Here is an 18,246-nt window from a genome sequence, read left to right on the forward strand (position 1 = left end):
CGAATCTGGTCCACGGTACCGGTATCACAAAAAATTCCAAATACATTCCTGTTATTTCATTCCATCATAAACCCAACGAGTCGAGGATGGACTAATTGGTCTTAATCGTTCTAATGGATCCGAAACCTGCCAGGCTCATCCGGATTATCGTTTACTTTTAAGTCATGGAAATGCGAACTGGTCTGAAATGAACGATACTTTATAATAATACAAATAAAGAGAAATTGTCAAATGTCAAAATCGTATGAATACAACATGTTGATATAGATGCCATATTAGATTATATATATATAGTTTTATAGTGAATAGAATCTAATGCACTTTTAAATACTAAATTTTATATAGCATTTAAATCTTCTGGTATTTGGACAGAATTTTTTTCCTGGTAAGTTATTTTAAAGACGAAAAAGTAGAAATTTTCCAGATTAGTTGGGGTAATTAAATTTTCAAACTTTAGTTGAAAAATCCTTACAGATTTGAGCATTTTGGATATATTTTCCATATTATCTCATTTTAAGTTTACTTATCTTATTTATCTTTAACAGAAGGATTTTTTAAAATTTTAATTGATTAATAACTAATTTTAAATTTCATGAGTAGACTCACTCTGTGGTGTGTAGCTCTTGCATTGCTATCCTAGAATAGTTTTTTTATCCTATTTCCATCATTTAATTCTTTTAAAATTGTTTTAAATAATATATTTAATTTAAAATTGCTTATTACGTTTTTGATTTTAAATAGATTGATTTAACTTTGTATAGATATATTTTTGAACAGTCCTAGTTTTAAACTAATTACAATGAAAAATGTTTGTACATAATACAGTTTTTCAAATATTTTCCTATATTTTTTTTATTTTTATTTATTAAACTTATAGAATTTCAGCAAAAAAATAATGATAAAACAGGAAAATCAAGTACCAGGTTTCCCTTGACACTCATTGAATATTGAATTAAATAAGCCTTTTATCTCTTAAATCCAACAAAATTGTGCTATTGAATATTTGCATTTATGTTTTTATTGTTGAAAGGGAATCATGTTTCTGTCATATCAACAGAATATTTGCTATAACAGTTATTTCATTAAGAACATAGTTTTAAATATATTTTTTTCTAAATTTTAAGCATTCATACATTTAATTTATAATATGCATATATATGAATACATTTCTTACTTCATGGGATATTCCTTAATAGGAGATTTACATTTTCTTTGGGTTATTTACTTGTAAAAAGAATACATCTAATGTAGAATTGAAGAATTGGTACAATTGCAAAACTGATAGATAATTATTTAAAGGTGGTAAATTGCCTAATATGGTTGCCTAATTATATTCTTTAGTTAATATTTGAGCAAATATTCTACTATTTCACAGAAATTTAAATACTAATTTAGTAACTTCTAAACATTAACCTTTTATAAAAGAATATCTTTCATCCATATCAACAGATACACAGACACACATACTTCTTTTTACTTGGGATTAAATATCTCTGAATAATGCTTATAGCTGAATTTTTTGTTATCAAAATGTTAGTTTCAAAATTTGTTATGCATTGATACATTTAAAAAAATATATTCATTAAAGTTCCATGTTATAGCATATGATCACAATGATTATCTGCTCAATCCTCCATGAGTAAATTACATTTTTAATTCTGAAACTTTTTGAGCATTTGAAACTTAAGTATAGGTGAATGATAATTTTTCATTAAAATGAAAGAATATGATATATATATTTTTCAAAAGTCTATCGATTTGTACCAAAAATAGAAAACCACCAAACATTAACTGAAGAATACAATTCTATTATCATATCTGATTACTTATCACCTACAAAAAATGAAAGTTTTGGTGGTGTTAATGCTATAGTCTTTGGTTGAGCTCATTGTTCAAAGAATGTTGTGAATTGGCAAATAAAGAATTCATTCATTTACTGTGTTCTTTCTTGGTACAGATATGCTGTAAATGTTTTTATATATGAATGTAATTATTGAAATGCATTTAGAAGTTAAGTTCCTTCTAGATACCCTCTCTTTGTTATTAAAATATAATTATTAATAGCACAAAAATTGCTTATTCAGTACTGTTCGTTTGCATCTGAAAGAAACTTAGTGTATCAGTACAAAAAGAGTGCCATTAATGGAAAGACAATGCTCCTAGATTTTTTTTTGCTCTAATATCAGTGTTTCAAGAAGGAATTTTATCTGTTTTTATATGGACCAAAATTGAATTGAATTGTTGATAACAAATTTAAATACTATGCTTAAAATACTATACTTACGTATATTCCATTTATACCTACTTTGATAAAATAATTTCCTTTCTCCCTTTTTTATAATATTTTGAGCATCCTGGATTGAAATAAAAAAAAAAAAATCTAGTTATTTCAAAATTGACTATCTTAACAAATTGTTTATTTCAGAAAAAAATATGTATACAATAATTTTTAATTATCTGCATTCTAGAAATAAATTCATAATCAATCAAAATCCAGATTCATTTTAACTTCTGACTTTCACTGGCTTTTAATGACTTAATGTTTGTTGAATCATAACAGTAGGTGTAGACTCCTTTCTAAAACTATATAAAATCATAATGCTTCTTTTTGCCTTCATAGTTGGTATACTGTGTTTGTCATGTCTTTGACAAAAAAAATCTTGGTAAAAGATAATTGAATTATTTACTTAAACTCACGAGTAAAAATTATTAAAGAACACCACTCTTGTTTCTTTAATTATTTTATACAAATAAAACACACATACATTGATTTTTGATGCGAGATAGTGTTAGTTTCTTAACATGATATATTTGCATTTTTGCTGTGAAATTAATTTGTTATTGATAACTGATTTGCTTATTATAGTTTAAAGTTATTCAATACACTAAATAAAAAAGGTTTTAAAGCTATCATTAATAATTTTATTTGTCATTATATTATAGATGAATGGGGAAAGAACTTTCACCAAGAGAAACTTTATGGAATTTGTTCATGTAAGTATTTTTCTGTTTTCATATAGTATAATTCCATTTGCAATGATGTCATCAGTAGTTATCCATGTTAATTTTTTAGATACTAGACTATATTTTGTAATAAAAGGAAATAATGTTATTCGAGAAATATCACACGTAATAGATTTAGTATCTATCACTAGTGTGAATAAATGCTATTCTATCTCTACTAACAATAAATAATGTTATTAGAGATTTCATATTTTAGTATTAAATTGTCATATACTATTGAACATTATCATTTACATGAGATTAGTAAATTATCATAAAGTAGTGAAGGTAGTTATTATCATGAGATTATTTTCTTATTAGATATTTATTAATGTGAGATTACTATTACTATCATAGCAGTAGTAGTTCATATATCATGCTGATGATTTGTAAACTACTATTGTGTGATTTGGATGGAATTTGAGAAGAAATATGTTGTTACAATAACTTTAAAAAAATTTAAAACAGACTATTGTTACATTGACAGAACATTGTTATGGCAAGTCTATAACATTCTATGTATGAATGAAATTCTATTATTTGACTAATTTAGTAGAAACAGTTAAGATAATTATAGTTTGGGGATTCAAACTCTCCAAGAGATGGTACTGCTACCATCTTGATGTAATTCCGACATAATGTTGAGATTTTTTTTTATAAATATAGTAATATCTATACTTATAATAAAGCTCAATGTGTGTGTGTGTTGACGCTCTGCAGGCCTGGTCATTTGACATACAGCTACCAAATTTGGTACATGTATACCTTAGAGGTCGGGAATGTGCACCTGGGGTCCCTTTTTTTGAAATTTTAATTAGAATTTTAATTATTAATTAAAAATTAACTTTCCCGCCAAAAAAATCTTCCATTTTCCTCACCGCCAACTTTTTTGCCAAAATAATCTTCCATTTTCCCCACCGCCAAATGAGTAAGGCTTCAGTTGTTTTTTTTCTCCCAACAGTAATGAGGCTAGGGTTAACATTTTTCGGCGGATTATTTCAAACGATTCTGTTTATTTTCTTAATGTTTGATGCATTTAAAATTAAACATTGTTAATTAATCCATATTTCAGATTCATTCTGAAGTACTTTTGAATTAAAATAACACAGAATAAAGGAAATTAAAAATGTATAATCTGCATAGCGTTACCTCAACTTGCGTAGAAAAATTCACGCATTTGCGTTATCTAACTGGGGAAGAAAATTCACGCATGCGCATTGTTCTGATTATTGTCATGACAACCACTATCAACGGATGATTTAAATTATTTTTAGGTTAGTTGCATGCTTTTGTAAGTAAATTGTATTTATGTTAGTTATATATTTTTTGTATATGCTTATAGTTTTAAGTAGTTTTTTTTAACCTGTTTTCAATGATTTAAATTATTTTTAGGTTAGTTGCATGCTTTTGTAATTAAAATGTATTTATGTTAGTTATATATATTTTTTGTATATACTTATAGTTTTAAGTACATCGTTTTTTAAGTAGTTTTTTTAAACCTGTTTTAGACCGATTATTTTAAACGATTCATTTTATTTTCTTAGTGTTTGATGCATTTAAAATTAAACATTGTTAATTAATCGATCTGTTCATGATGAATCTGAGAAAATTTTGTTGACAAATTCTTGAGATATTACATAAATTAAGAAAGATATTCGTTAGTGCCCATAAAGTTTAAACGCTCAGTGACTCTATTATCAGTAATCATATTATTAAAAAAAATGCTTTGTTTCAGTAAAAAATATTATTATATTAATTGCAGATTAATTATTTACACTTTAATTTAAAGCATAAATTCTACGAGAGGTAACAGAAAATTAGAGAGATACATATCACGTTATGACTGAAGGCCTTTATGATATTATGAGTGAATTATATGACTATCAAAATTTGAAGTTTTAAAATATTTTGCTGAAGAATCTATTAAAGTTGGAATTGCATAAAATATTTAATTATTAAAATTTTAACGAACATTAAGATTGGCGAACCGGCTGATCGCCAAAGGCGGCTAGTATTAAAATAAAAGCAAAGAATATATGGGGTGTCTTATTTTTAGACATTTCTGAGCTGGACAAGTATTTCTTGAATATATTAGTTTCTGAATTTTCAATGTAGTATTTTTCTTTGATTTCTGCTATATAGCACTTTCAATCATCCTACATAATCTTAAATTGGAGATATTAATGTAATATTTCTTTGTCAATTCTAATTTTCTTTTAGAGAGTAACACCTATTCAAAATTTTTTCCTCCAAGAAGGTTGTGAAGCAGATAATGATGTTCTTCAGGTAATGTTTATTATTTCAATATTTAATAATAATGTACTATTAATATTTCACTTTTTTTAGGCTATTAGAGATATTTTTTATATATTATTACATTTTGTTACGTTCTGATGAGGAAAAAGGAATTTAATTCTTATTATAACGTTATACCTCTTAGACAATGTCATCCTTTGGAGTGTGTATCCTATATAATGGGCAGTTAGAGAACTTTTGTTTGTGTATTAATTGTGACTATGATCCATGATATGTAGAAGAATTTGATACTCATTAAACTCATTAAATCTGCAGTAGGTAAAATGTCCTTTTTCTGGTATATGTCGAAATTTCAACATTCAAGTGCCATATTCAACGTTTGCCAATCATTTGTAAAGGACAAGGATTTACAAGGACTGTTTCTGCAAACCTTTGTGACACTTCAAATAAAAATCCATCTAGATATATTTAAAATTTCTTTGGTCATCAAGTGCTGTGATTCTAATCTAATAAATTAGTCTAGATACTACTACCAAGTAGTTCTACTACTGTTAAAATCTAATCTATCAATGCATTTCATAATTTTAAAAGTCATTGGCTAGATTTTATATAAATATTATTGTTCTTAATCAAAACAAGAACATATACCTTTCTAAATTATTTTTAATTGCCCATTTTAATGCTGACAAAAAAACAAGATGATACAGCATCATTTAATGTCTATGAAGCAAAAGAGTGGTAGAATTCTATAATTTTTTAAGACTTTTAAAAGTTATACCACAATTTTTTAAAGAATGCTACAATGTTTAAAACTTTTATTATGTGAACAATTAATATTAAATAAGATAATTGATGAATCATTTATTTATATATATGTTTAGATTTTTTTATAATGGGTTATTTTAAAATGAAGTTTAGTGAAATTATATATTTATAAATTATAATATTTAAACAATTAATATTTATTAATTTTTAAATAAATTATATATTTATATTCATTAAATTAATTATATATTTATAAAAAATTATATAATTTAAAAAAAGTATATATTTATATTCATGCTGAACATCAACAAAATTTTTTAATTTGATAAATTTATTTTTTGTCAAGTTTTAAAATTATTTATCATAATTATTTGATTTTTAACATTAGTGCTCAATATTTTTTCCAGGTCCTTTTTGAGCTTCAAATGGACTTGGCAGAAGGAATGATAGATGGGGCTTGTGCTTTTGCTCAACATACAGGAAGAGAACAAGTAGTTGAAGAAGATCTTTTGAACTATTTAGGTTTGTTTTAATTTGAGAAATATGCAATTAACGATGTTTCCTTAATCAGCAATAACTTTTGTAGTCTTTATATCTAATTTAAAAATACAAAGAAAATCTAAGGTGCAGCTCTTATATAATGACTGTGAAACTGAAATCTTTTAATTTTTCTGGATATAAGGTTAATTATTAATTTATTTAATCTTGCTTGTGATATTTAAATCTATCGGAAGCATATTAGTACAATTTTCTTTCTATTACATTCAATCTAATTCAATTAAAATTTATTTTAAAGGAGTTATTTTTTGTGTGTAAGGAAAAAATTTAAAAAGTGTTTTTGTTTCCTAATGTCATTTACTGCCTAATTGCTTTTATAAATATATATATGACTTAAACTCATTACTCTTGAAACTCAGAAATATATTTTGTTAAGTAGACTGCGAATTCATTTGTTGGTACTCAAGCTTATGTGGGAAACTCGCTCTTTAGATTACTATAAAGAAAGACATTACAACCAATTTCACTCAAAGACAGAGGATAGGAGCAACTCCATAGATTTGTACTAAAAATAAATAAATAAATAAACCTACAAAATTTACAATCATTCATCTTTGATTCATCTGACCTTTTAACCTTAACACCGTTTTTCTGTTGTTACTAAGAAACTGGGCTTTCTAATGTGGAGAATCATATACCATTAGTCTTCATCAGTACACATGTTGCTGGCTGTTGATATGTTTACGTTCAACTAATTGTTCGATATTCTGTTTGCAATGAAAATATATATTATAACACATGAATACTAATGAAATATCAGTATTATGTTTGATTATAAATAGAGGAAAACATTTTTAAGGTAAAATAACTCTCATGAAATTGAATATATATATCAATTGAGAATAAATAGATTTTCAATATAGGACTTTTAAGTGTACCTTTTTGCGCCTTTGCACTAATAACTGATTTTATTAAACTTCCTGGGAATAATTCTGTTATTCTTCCCAATGGTTATATCCTACCTTTACTTCCAAACAGAGAAAATTATAAACCTTGTTGTATGATAAGGAAACATTTTCTGTCTAAATTTGGTATTCAGGCATTATTATATTTAAAGATAATTTTTTTATTAGCATTAGATTTTGTAATATATTATAATTATGAACAACATAAATACAGCAGTTGTTCGGAAGAATCTTCTTTGAAACTTTTTAATCGAATACTTGTTAAAACGTTTGTTGATTTGCTTTATGTAAGCTGTATAGATTTCAACTAGAAGCTATAATATTACTATAGATTGTGAAGCCTGACTTCATTTCTACATTAAACCTGAAAAATAATAATTAAAAAAACTTTTTAATTTTTTTTTTTACAGGAAAAAAGAGTTTAGTGAAAAGCTAAAAACAACTCTTTTAGTGTTCTATAAAGTGGGATTTTCTACTTTTATCTATTTTCTACATATTAGCCTTTTATTTTTATTTCATTACTACAATATAATTCTGCTCTTATTTTTTTGAAGGGACTGAAGAATAGTAGTGTAAACTGCATAGAACTAATTTCAATCTGTATATCACAAATCTGTATATATCAAAGTTATCATTAATGCAGAGTGAAAGTTTAACTAAAATTAACTGCTAATAATTTTTTTAAAATGTTAAAATCACATACTGCCTTTGATAATTCAAAACTAGTACATAAGAAAATCTGTAAAAAAAATTATTTCAAAATTTTATCTTTATAAATATTAAATAAGCAAATTAAGTAAATCCTTAAATACTAAAATAAACAGTAAAATATTTTCAAATCATTCTGGAAATAATTGGATGCTCATTTCTTATAATATTTCTCTGCTGATTTCTATTTTCTTAATAAGCATAAAAATTTTAAACAGGGTGGGACGACCTGGAGGATAAGAGCACAACTTTGAGATTGAAGAACTATGGATTATAGATCTTTTCCATTGAACATATTTAGGTGAAGTTAGCACATGTAGGTGAAGTTAGCACATGTTTACCATCAATTGCTCTTATGATGGGGTAGAATAAAGTTATTGAAGAAGTGGGTGGGAGGGGTTACTGTCATTCAGGTGCTTCATCATATGATCATATTTCAAAATTATAAAATATGTCTTAAAATAAATTTAAGAAAAATGCGATGAAAGCAATAATGTTCAAATTTTCAGAACTCTAACACATTCGAAAATAATCATTAAAATAAATTGAATTCATAATTCCATCTTTTCAAACATAAAGTAAATGCAGAGTTGCTGCAGTCATCTGGTAGTAAGGTTTCGATTTGGGCTTGAATGTTTCCATGTTTGAAATTTAACTCCACAAAAAGTATATGAAAATAGTGCACATTAGATATGAATTTATTGGTTAAAGATCTTCTCCTAGTCTGTTGAAGAAGTTTGGAGGGGAATATGCTGCCTCAGATATTGCCCACATTCAAACCACACACAAAACAATTCAAAACCACACTCAATTTCAATCACAGTTCAAAATTATGAAGTTCATCACAAAATAGCCTTCAAAATGTGAACTTAATATAATTAAGAGAAATTAAACTGAAATAAATTATAAAAAAGTATATAAAGAGTATCAGGCTGCCAAATATTATACCTAAACTATCGTTAACTTATTATAGATTTTTTAAAATTCTTTTTTGCTTTTTTCATTTGCCTATTATTAGTCATCTATTGCAACCAGCTGGTTACCTGAGAATAATGATTATGTATGATATTAACTAGCATAATTTTTATATCTCTGAGTCTGGCATAATGTCAGATATTAAAGTTTTGTTAATTTAAGTTCTGTTTATTATGTACATCAATTTTTCTAATGGAGACTAGTCAAATAACATCATAGCTCTATTAAAAATGTATAATTCCAGTTCTTCTAATGATCATGGTAATGTAACTTCACTTTATTTTTCATCTTGTAAATTTCAAGGATATTAAACAAAACAGTGGGCAAAAATCAAGTGATTAAAATTTGATAAAACAGTAAAAATGGTTTGAATCTCAAGGCAACAATTTGATCTATTGTTGGGAATTAGGCAATATATATATATATTGCCAAAGTTCAGAAAAAAATGTACATGAATATTAAATTAGTTTAATTCAAAAGAAAATTTATTTAATTTTTAAGATGACATAAAATTTTTTTTTTCTGCTGTAATATTTTCTGAAGTTATGGTGTAAAAATGTCAAAATTTTACTAATTTTCAATTAACTACCATTTTAAATGATATTAAAAAATTTACTTAGATTCATATTATACCTTCTAAAGTATATATGATCCAAGTTCAGTAGCTTTAGGTTAGATTGTCTAGCTTATAGGTTGCCAACACACATACATTCATCTGTATTATTAGTAGAGATAAGTATGTATATTATGATGCCATATTATGAAATAATATTCATTTATCTGTATATTTATTTATACCCATCTTCAAAAATATAATTTTATGCTTTTCTTTAAATGCAATTATGCTATAATATATAACATATATATATATATATAATATATATTTCTAAAATGGATTTCTTAGGTAGTTGTTGTATTAATTAAAATCCTTTTTATTATTTCATTAGGGTGATTTATTTTAAAATTTTATATTTTTAGATACTTGTTGGAAACTAGATCCATTACTTATTTCTGAAAAGTTTTACCGAGTTGAAGAAGCAGTTAAAGATGTAAGTTTTTTTTTTTTTCCCTCATTATTTACAATTTTTGTACTCTAGTGAGGGAAATCCATATTTATAATCTTACTACTATTTATTAGATAAATGTAATGTATAACATATATAATATATGTGAGTTTGATATACTTTGAAGCAGTTATTAAACAAAGGTTAGAGAGTGGAGGGCTAGCTGAGGTGTCATCTTCATAATATAACCGCAATTGAAATTTGTTTCCACTTTCATTGCCTCATGTAACTACAGGATGAAATGGGATATTGTTCTCATAAAATCTAAATTTTCTTTACTTATCCTTATATTGCAGGTCGACACATTATAAATTATCTAACAGATGCAATTTAATCATTAATGTTTTGATACTGTGATATTTTCATTAAAACTACCAAAACACACAATTGTTTTAATATTTTATCTTTATATAAACTTAATTTATTTTCATAATATATTTTCTTAGTAATGAATATTTTCTCTAACTAACTTATTTTCCTCCTTTACTAACAAGTTATTTTACCTTAAAACAATTTTACAAGTTTGATGTAGGTTTTATTCTCATAGTTCAAGTAAAAAACACTAATTCTGAAAATGTTGATTTTGAAATTTTTGCTTCTTCATCATTCCCAACTAATGGTTTACAGTTTGATTTAAAAAAAAAAAAAAAACTAATTCCATGGAATTATCATTGCTGAGAATAGAGGTGTCCACATTTCATTTAATCTTGTAGGCACTCATTTTGTCAGGTAAAAATCACCAAATCCACTTTGTGACTTTCAGCAGGCTTAACATATGAGGGATTTAATTGATTACTTAATATTGCCAGAAAATAGTATAATTATCATTCTCAGTAGTTCTTGAAATGATACAATAGGAAGGATAGAGACTGCAATTTGATATTGTTTGTGATTTTTTAATAATGACTGGTGATTGGATATTGATGTTCCGAGTTCATTCGGTACCAAAGACTGATAAATCACACTATGAACATTCTTTTAATGGGAACAAATTGATAATAATCAGAGCTGAAATCAAAATATAGCAACTTTATTGATGCATGTGGTTCAAAAAATTCACATTGAAATGATTCATAAAAAATTACTGGAATTGGTGGCTATTCAGTAAAGGAGTTTTATAGTATGCATAGTACTATTGAATTACAGAAAACAGTGTCAGTCTACACTGTATATGACAGGAATAACATTATTTTTAAAATATTTTTTGTTTAATTATATAGAATAAGCAAAAAAAAAAAAAAAACTGGAGATAATAGAGCAATTGCTGAAAGTAAAATATTTCCACCTTAAGAATAAATACACTACATCAATATTTTTCTGGCATGTTCTTTCAGAGGTTATTCAAAAATCTATGTTTATGATCAAGGAGATTTAAAAACCTACATATTTCCAAATGCTTATAATTTTCTCTTTCCAGTCTTTGAACAAAAGTATAATGAACTGATCCAGTAAAATAAAAAAGGTGTAATACCACAAAAGTTTCAATCTTGGTATAAATTCTTGTCAAGTCAAAGAACTCTATTAATCTGGAATTAAGGCAGAAAAAATAAGTTTAGAAAAATAAGCTTATTTCATTCTGAAATATAATTACTATATAAGTCTTATCTGTCTGTATATCATTCTGTAATTGAATGATTGAGCTGTATCAGCACATAATATCAGTCATTGTGGCTAATGCATAATAGCCCTATTATGTGCAGCACAGCCTATTGTGCCAGTGGGCTTAAAGAGTAGCACCACCAGGATAAGAAGAACCAACCACTATACTGGAATCTATCAATTTCTGTATCTGATGTAATTGTTTCGTAAGATTTAGTTATGTAATAAAACTGTCATTAAAATATTTATTTATGGAAAATATCAAAGTCAGTTTTTAAGTAATGTAATAATCTACAATATCAATGTTATAATTTTTAAAAAATTATGCTCATTTTGTTTATGTATAGCATGCATTTATGATTCAAAATGAAGATATTAAAAAATACCCTCAATTAAATATCACTGATTCAAATAAAGTCACAGAAGTAGTAAACACTTTTTCAAGCAAAAGTCGTAAACTTCATAAAAAAAAAAAAAAAAAAAAAAAAAAACTATTGCATTTGACTAGAACTTTCACTTGATTATTTAATGTTATAAGCCCACTCTCAAATCATTAATGAACCTAATCTAGAAACTAGAAATCCATAATGACACAAGAGTTTAAGTTGCCATTATCTCAAAAGTATAGTTTTAGTCTAGTAACTTCTACCTGAACAATGATGGCTTATTCTACTACTCTGAAATTATCTGTTTTATGTGCTGCTGTAGAATTTATTAGGCATTAAATGCCTGGGGTAAATATAAAAAAAGCATTTTTGAAATAAATTAGTGATTTTTGTTTGTCTTAATATCCATATAAAACTTGAGTATTGTATTACAAAACCTTATCTTGTGGTGGAATGTAGATTATTATGATCCATGCAGGAAAAACAGGATGAATGTTTTTGAAAACATAATAATAATAATAATCTTTAATAATCACATTCACACACTTAAACAAACACTAACATCGCCATTTAGTATCCAAAAGAGAAGATAAGAGTAATGTAACTCCTATAATTTTTTGATTCCCATCTCTTTTCCAAAGACCATAATAAATTTATTATAGGTACTTTCAATATAAATTTTCAAAATAGGGTTTTTGGATAAATGTTAAATATTACAAATACATTGCATTCCTCCAGATAAATCTCATTTATCTGTAGAAGCTTTCATTATAATTCCGAACAAAGTAGATTCAAGAACCTTTACATGGGGGGGGGGAGGATTAAGAAATATCACAGTACCTAGAAAGTTGAAATTGTTTCTATAAATGTTAAGTATTTTTACAGTATTATTTCAGATTACTTGGAGTTTGTTCAATAATTGAGCCGTTTATTTTGAAAGTGGGGCAAGTCCGTTTTTGAAAAAAATGGAGATAATGGCAGTTATAGATAAAACTTGTTATGATCTTTTTATGAGTAAAAAATTTACAGTAAAAAAATATTTAGTCTAGTATTTTGGAGATGGAAGTTTTAGCTCTTAACAGTATTGAAAATCTGTTTGTTTTGAAAGTGGTGCAAGTCCATCTTAGAATGAAATTATACTTGACTGAATATATTAAAGCAAAATTTAGCTCCAGTTGCTCTATGGTGAAGCAAATGCGGCAGTTTGACATTATATCTGAAATCTATTGTGTTTCTGTTTATCTATTTTTGATATTGAAAGTCGGTGGTTGTACAGTATTTTATAAATAATAAAAAGTTTATCTTAATTTTGTGTGTCGTTAATAATGTTTACTTCCATCACCGATTATTCAGTCCAGTGACAACGAAATAAATATCATTGATCATAAATTTTTATTGTCATTACATTCATTTCTACCGAACGATCCAGATTTTGGAGTGGAACTATCCAGTAACTATTCAATCCAGAAACCAGTTCCTTGTATATTCCCCAGGATTACTATAAAGTAATAAAAAATTGTCGAAAACATAATAAATTTTTAGTATATGAAATTAAACATGGAAATTTATTTTCAACCCAACCTCTGGAAAAAGCGGTTTTAAAAAGAAAGAAAAATACCGATGGAGAAACCGTGCATTGATTAACTATATGCTGGATCAGATTTACAAGGGATGCACCATACAAAATAAACTTCGATAGAACGAGATGCTGAATTTAAAATTATCGATTTGTCAACACAACGAGGAAGGTAAATAGTTCCAAGTAATTTCAGAAATATAAAATTATCTTTTATGTATGAAAAAAGGAGATTTATTACATCTGAAAAATACAAGGATATGATGGATTTATTACCATATATACCTCCCGTTCATCATAAATTTTTTAAAATGTTAAATCTTGAATAAAATTCAAATTGATTATACCTATGTATAAACTGAAATATATAATTTCATTAAAATTCTTAATAAAACTGAATTGTTTGTTGTTATGTTATATTTTCTACTAGAATATTCTTGGTTTTGTTTCCCTTTTTATCAAATGAATAAATATTTATAAAAATTTGAATAGTATTTTGTTTTTATTCATAAAAAAAGGCTGATGTAACCGAAATATTATTTCCCAATTAAATGAATGATTGCAATAATTCTTTAATTTTGAAAGTGAGGCAAGTTTATTTAGTTATAATGGAACTCTTATTTTTTTAGTCAGCACTGTAAACACTATTGGATTATAAACCTACATTATCTGGTACCACAAAATACAAAAAAAATATATCTATTAATACTTACCAATATTTTTAAATTTATTGAAACGCAAACCTTTAAATATCTCGCAATAACAAAAAATGGACTTGCCCCATTTTCAAAATAAATAGCTCAATTGTAGTTATCACTACTTTTTCTTCAAAATTTAGGTATCATGAATGTAGGGAAACACATTTTTTTGATGTTATATATTTGCAATTTTGAAATACAGTAGACCCCCGATTATCCGCGCCTGCCGCACAGTTTTTTTTTTTTTTTTTCTTGACTGATTTTTTTAAAAAGGTGCAGTTTTACAGTTATGCTTTTGTAATTACATAATAAGTACTGTTTTAATACATTACAGTATTAAAACAGTACATATGTATTAATTTTTCTGTGTATCCTTGACGCCTCTCGTAAGTACAAAGCACTTTTCTGTTTCATTAACAAAATGCATTTCAGGTTAGTTTTAAGTGATATACTAAAATATTAAGCGTTAGTTAAACCTTTCCTGCTGTTTATTTTACGTTTTATTGTACATAAAACGATTTTTCAAAGTTGGAATGACTATTTTCTTTTTTGCTATACCCGTTTTTAGCTTTTTTTCGGATTATCCGCGATTTTTGTTATCCGCGGCGGCCGCGCCACCCAATTCCGCGGATAATCGGGAGTGTACTGTACAGATATGCTTTCCTACATTTATACGATTTCCCAAATCAATTTCTTCATATTCATTTTTTTAAATAAAATATAAAATAAGAAAAAAAAATGATTAGTTGCATTGTATTTTTCAAAAGAATTATTAGCAAAAAATTTATTTTTTCATCCATATTATATGTTACTGCTATTCAAAGACTTTTATATTTGAACTATTGAATTTCAAGTTTTCTGTGGGAGCACTTTTATCTTTCTGAATTAAGTTGTTTTACCAAGTATAGTTGAAATATTTGGTCAATTTTTGAATATTTCTTCAATTAATGTCCTTTTTTTGTGTTATGCCCTTTGTGCTCTTTTTTTTATTACTTATCTACTAAGCATAATAAAGTTATAAGTGCTATAAAAGAAAATTTCTTTATTTATATAAATGTCAATAATTAGTAAATTTCTACAGTGAAATGGTTTTTCTGAACAATTCTTCTCTACTTTTCAGCTCTCTGCACCAACTGAGAATCCTCCAGAGCATAAAGGAAAAAAGCGATCTGGAACTAAAAATAAAGCGCAGCCAGCTACATCAAAGGTTAAAAAATCAAGTCAGACCAGACAATCAAAACCAAAATAATAAATTAAAATCGAGTTTAACACAAAAAATTTAAGATGTATGTTTGAACAGCCATTTATAATTTCTTTATCACCTTTAGAAGAACCATGACCTTCAGTCAAAATGTCTCATTTAGATTTATTCAGTTTTTTGGGGAAAAAGTGTAAATAAAATGTATGTATAGTGTTGGTATATTCTCAAACCATCTCTAATGGCATTAACATGCAATTAAAGAATAAGAAGTTTGTATTTTTTAAGTGCTGGCTGAAGGCTCTACTTTTTAAAGAAAATACTGAACATGAGTTTAAAATTGCAAAACAACTTTCAACTGAAATGCTTAATCCAGATTGAAAAGTTAATAAAATATCTGAAATAAAAAAGATAAATAAGAAATCCTGTTGAAACATGCAAATTGTTAATTTGACCCTGTTGAAACACTATCAGAAGCAAGAAATATATTCATTAATTGTTAATAATAGCTAAAAAGTACTAAAATAATTATTTTTTTATTTATACATTTTGTGAACTGCATATTTTCTATGTTACTGAGTTATAATGCTAATTTGTTATTTAAATTGTCACAAGGGTGATCATATCAATCAGTGTTATCAACATCAATTTTTATACCATATTTAGTGTTTCTTCTGCACATGCTCTACAATCAGTTACTTGAATTAAAAACCACAGGCTTGGAAATAAATCATTATTTAATCATTTTATTTAAAATGCAATATGACTATTCCAATTTTTTTTTTTTTTTTTTTTTTTTTCACTTTCCAGTTAGATAAATTTTGGTAGCTGTTGGAAAAATTGAAGTGAAATTGAATGTTTTTATCAATTATTTCTAGATAGCTAGGACAAAGTTTTAAACCTTGAAAGAGTAATTATTATCCAATTGTGGAATATAAAATGAATACATGGATATTGTGCTGTGTGCTTTGTTATAGCCCCTCAGTTATAGTTAATTGTCATTTTTCCATTTTACAATATTTGTCATCAAAGAAGTTGCCTCAAATAAAAGTTGTATGTAGAAATATTTACTTTTATATACTTACATACAGATGTTGGTATATCAGTATGTATGGTCAGTCAGCTGTATGGAGATTTAGACAAAGTGTATCAGTTAAAGTATTATTGTTGTTGACTGATCATGAAGTTCAAAATATTGAAGTTTGTCAAAAAAGCAGCCTCTGTTCTATTTAAAGTTGTTCACAAAACAATCAGATTTACTACTGAGGAAGAGAATGATCTAAGGAACAAAAATGAAACTGTGGTAAATGAAACTGAATATTTATTTGATGTTACTAAAGTGTTTTCTGCATGTTAAATTATCACAATCTGTTCATATTTTGTATGATAAACATCTCATTTTTTTATTCTGTGTCAATATTCATGGAATATAGACATATATCTTTTCTGTCTTTCATATTTGATTTAGTTTTAATAGGCTGCTTTGCATAGTGTAAGAGATAGTTAATAAATTCATGTTTCGGTTATAAATTATGTGTACAGTATTGTAAATTTGTTGAAAAATGATATTTAATTAAGAGTTTACCACCAACATAAACTCTCAATGATTTCCTGCAATTTTTAGATATATTTGAATATATATAATTTCAAGAAATCTGTAGAATGAAATTCGTCATTTTATTAAATTATCCAAAAAATAAGATTTTACATTATTCAGATACTTTACTTGATTTTTGTATTTTTACTAAGTCATTGAAAACTTTTTTGCTCCAAAATTATAGAATTTTAAAAAGTTAGTTAAATTTGAGTTTCTTTTCTTTGTTCAATACATTTGTGTCTTAATATAGTTGCATCTCATCTTAATATCTGTTTGTGTATAAATGCATGTTTATTTCAAAAATTTCCTATATCATAGGACTGATTTCAATCAAACTTGAGATAATTATTACTAATTCATTTAAATATAAGGTGAGTCTTAAGACATTCCTTCCACAAATGCTATGGAGGTGGTGATTGTCTTAAAAAAATTATATAAAGTAAAAATTCGGGAATATTCTAAAATATTTTTAAATATGATATTTTTGGAATTTGTTAGTTTTCTTAGAAGTTTCTACAACATTTTATTAACTCTAGATTATTCTGCTACATAATAGGACACATTTTATATCTGGAATTTTCAAAGTATTTGTAGAAAATTGTGGAATAATCACAAAAAAAAGACTTTGAAAACTGTTTATTGATCTTATCTTTATGTATATTTGTATTGTAATTGTTTGAAAGTTGTGTGCTCTTTCTTTAAAGTTCTCACATTTTAATTCAATAATTCAATTTTAGGGTTTGGAATAGAATAAATTTGAAGAGTTAAATTTAACTTGAAACACAAAAGAGATTTAAGTTTATGAAAAGCTAATGGCAATTCTTATAAATAAGTGAATAGGCCTATGAAGAAACTTATCCTAAGCAATATCAAGTAAATAAGCTGAAATAAACACAAATTTGAATGAAAACCATATTTAAAAATTCAAATTAAAAAATTTCTTTGTATTAGAATTTAG

At 26.0% G+C, this 18,246-nt stretch overlaps 1 protein-coding gene across 2 annotated transcripts; it reads left to right on the forward strand.

Moving 5' to 3' along the window:
* Positions 1-226: 226 nt before the first annotated feature.
* On the forward strand, positions 227-16,478 carry LOC129971089 (uncharacterized). 2 transcript variants are annotated; one of them, XM_056084565.1, is made up of 6 exons: positions 227-385; positions 2,944-2,994; positions 5,224-5,289; positions 6,432-6,546; positions 10,149-10,219; positions 15,614-16,478. In XM_056084565.1, exons 2-6 carry the CDS (start codon positions 2,944-2,946, stop codon positions 15,740-15,742), a joined length of 432 nt encoding a protein of 143 aa, XP_055940540.1. In that variant the 5' UTR covers positions 227-385; the 3' UTR covers positions 15,743-16,478. The 2 variants fall into 2 exon arrangements, with proteins under 2 accessions (XP_055940540.1, XP_055940541.1); XM_056084566.1 differs by lacking the exon at positions 15,614-16,478 and adding an exon at positions 13,623-13,875 and having other exon boundaries at positions 10,149-10,220.
* The last annotated feature ends 1,768 nt before the right edge of the window (positions 16,479-18,246 follow it).

The sequence above is a fragment of the Argiope bruennichi genome, chromosome 6, assembly GCF_947563725.1.
Source record: "Argiope bruennichi chromosome 6, qqArgBrue1.1, whole genome shotgun sequence".
Taxonomy (NCBI): Eukaryota; Metazoa; Arthropoda; class Arachnida; order Araneae; family Araneidae; genus Argiope; species Argiope bruennichi.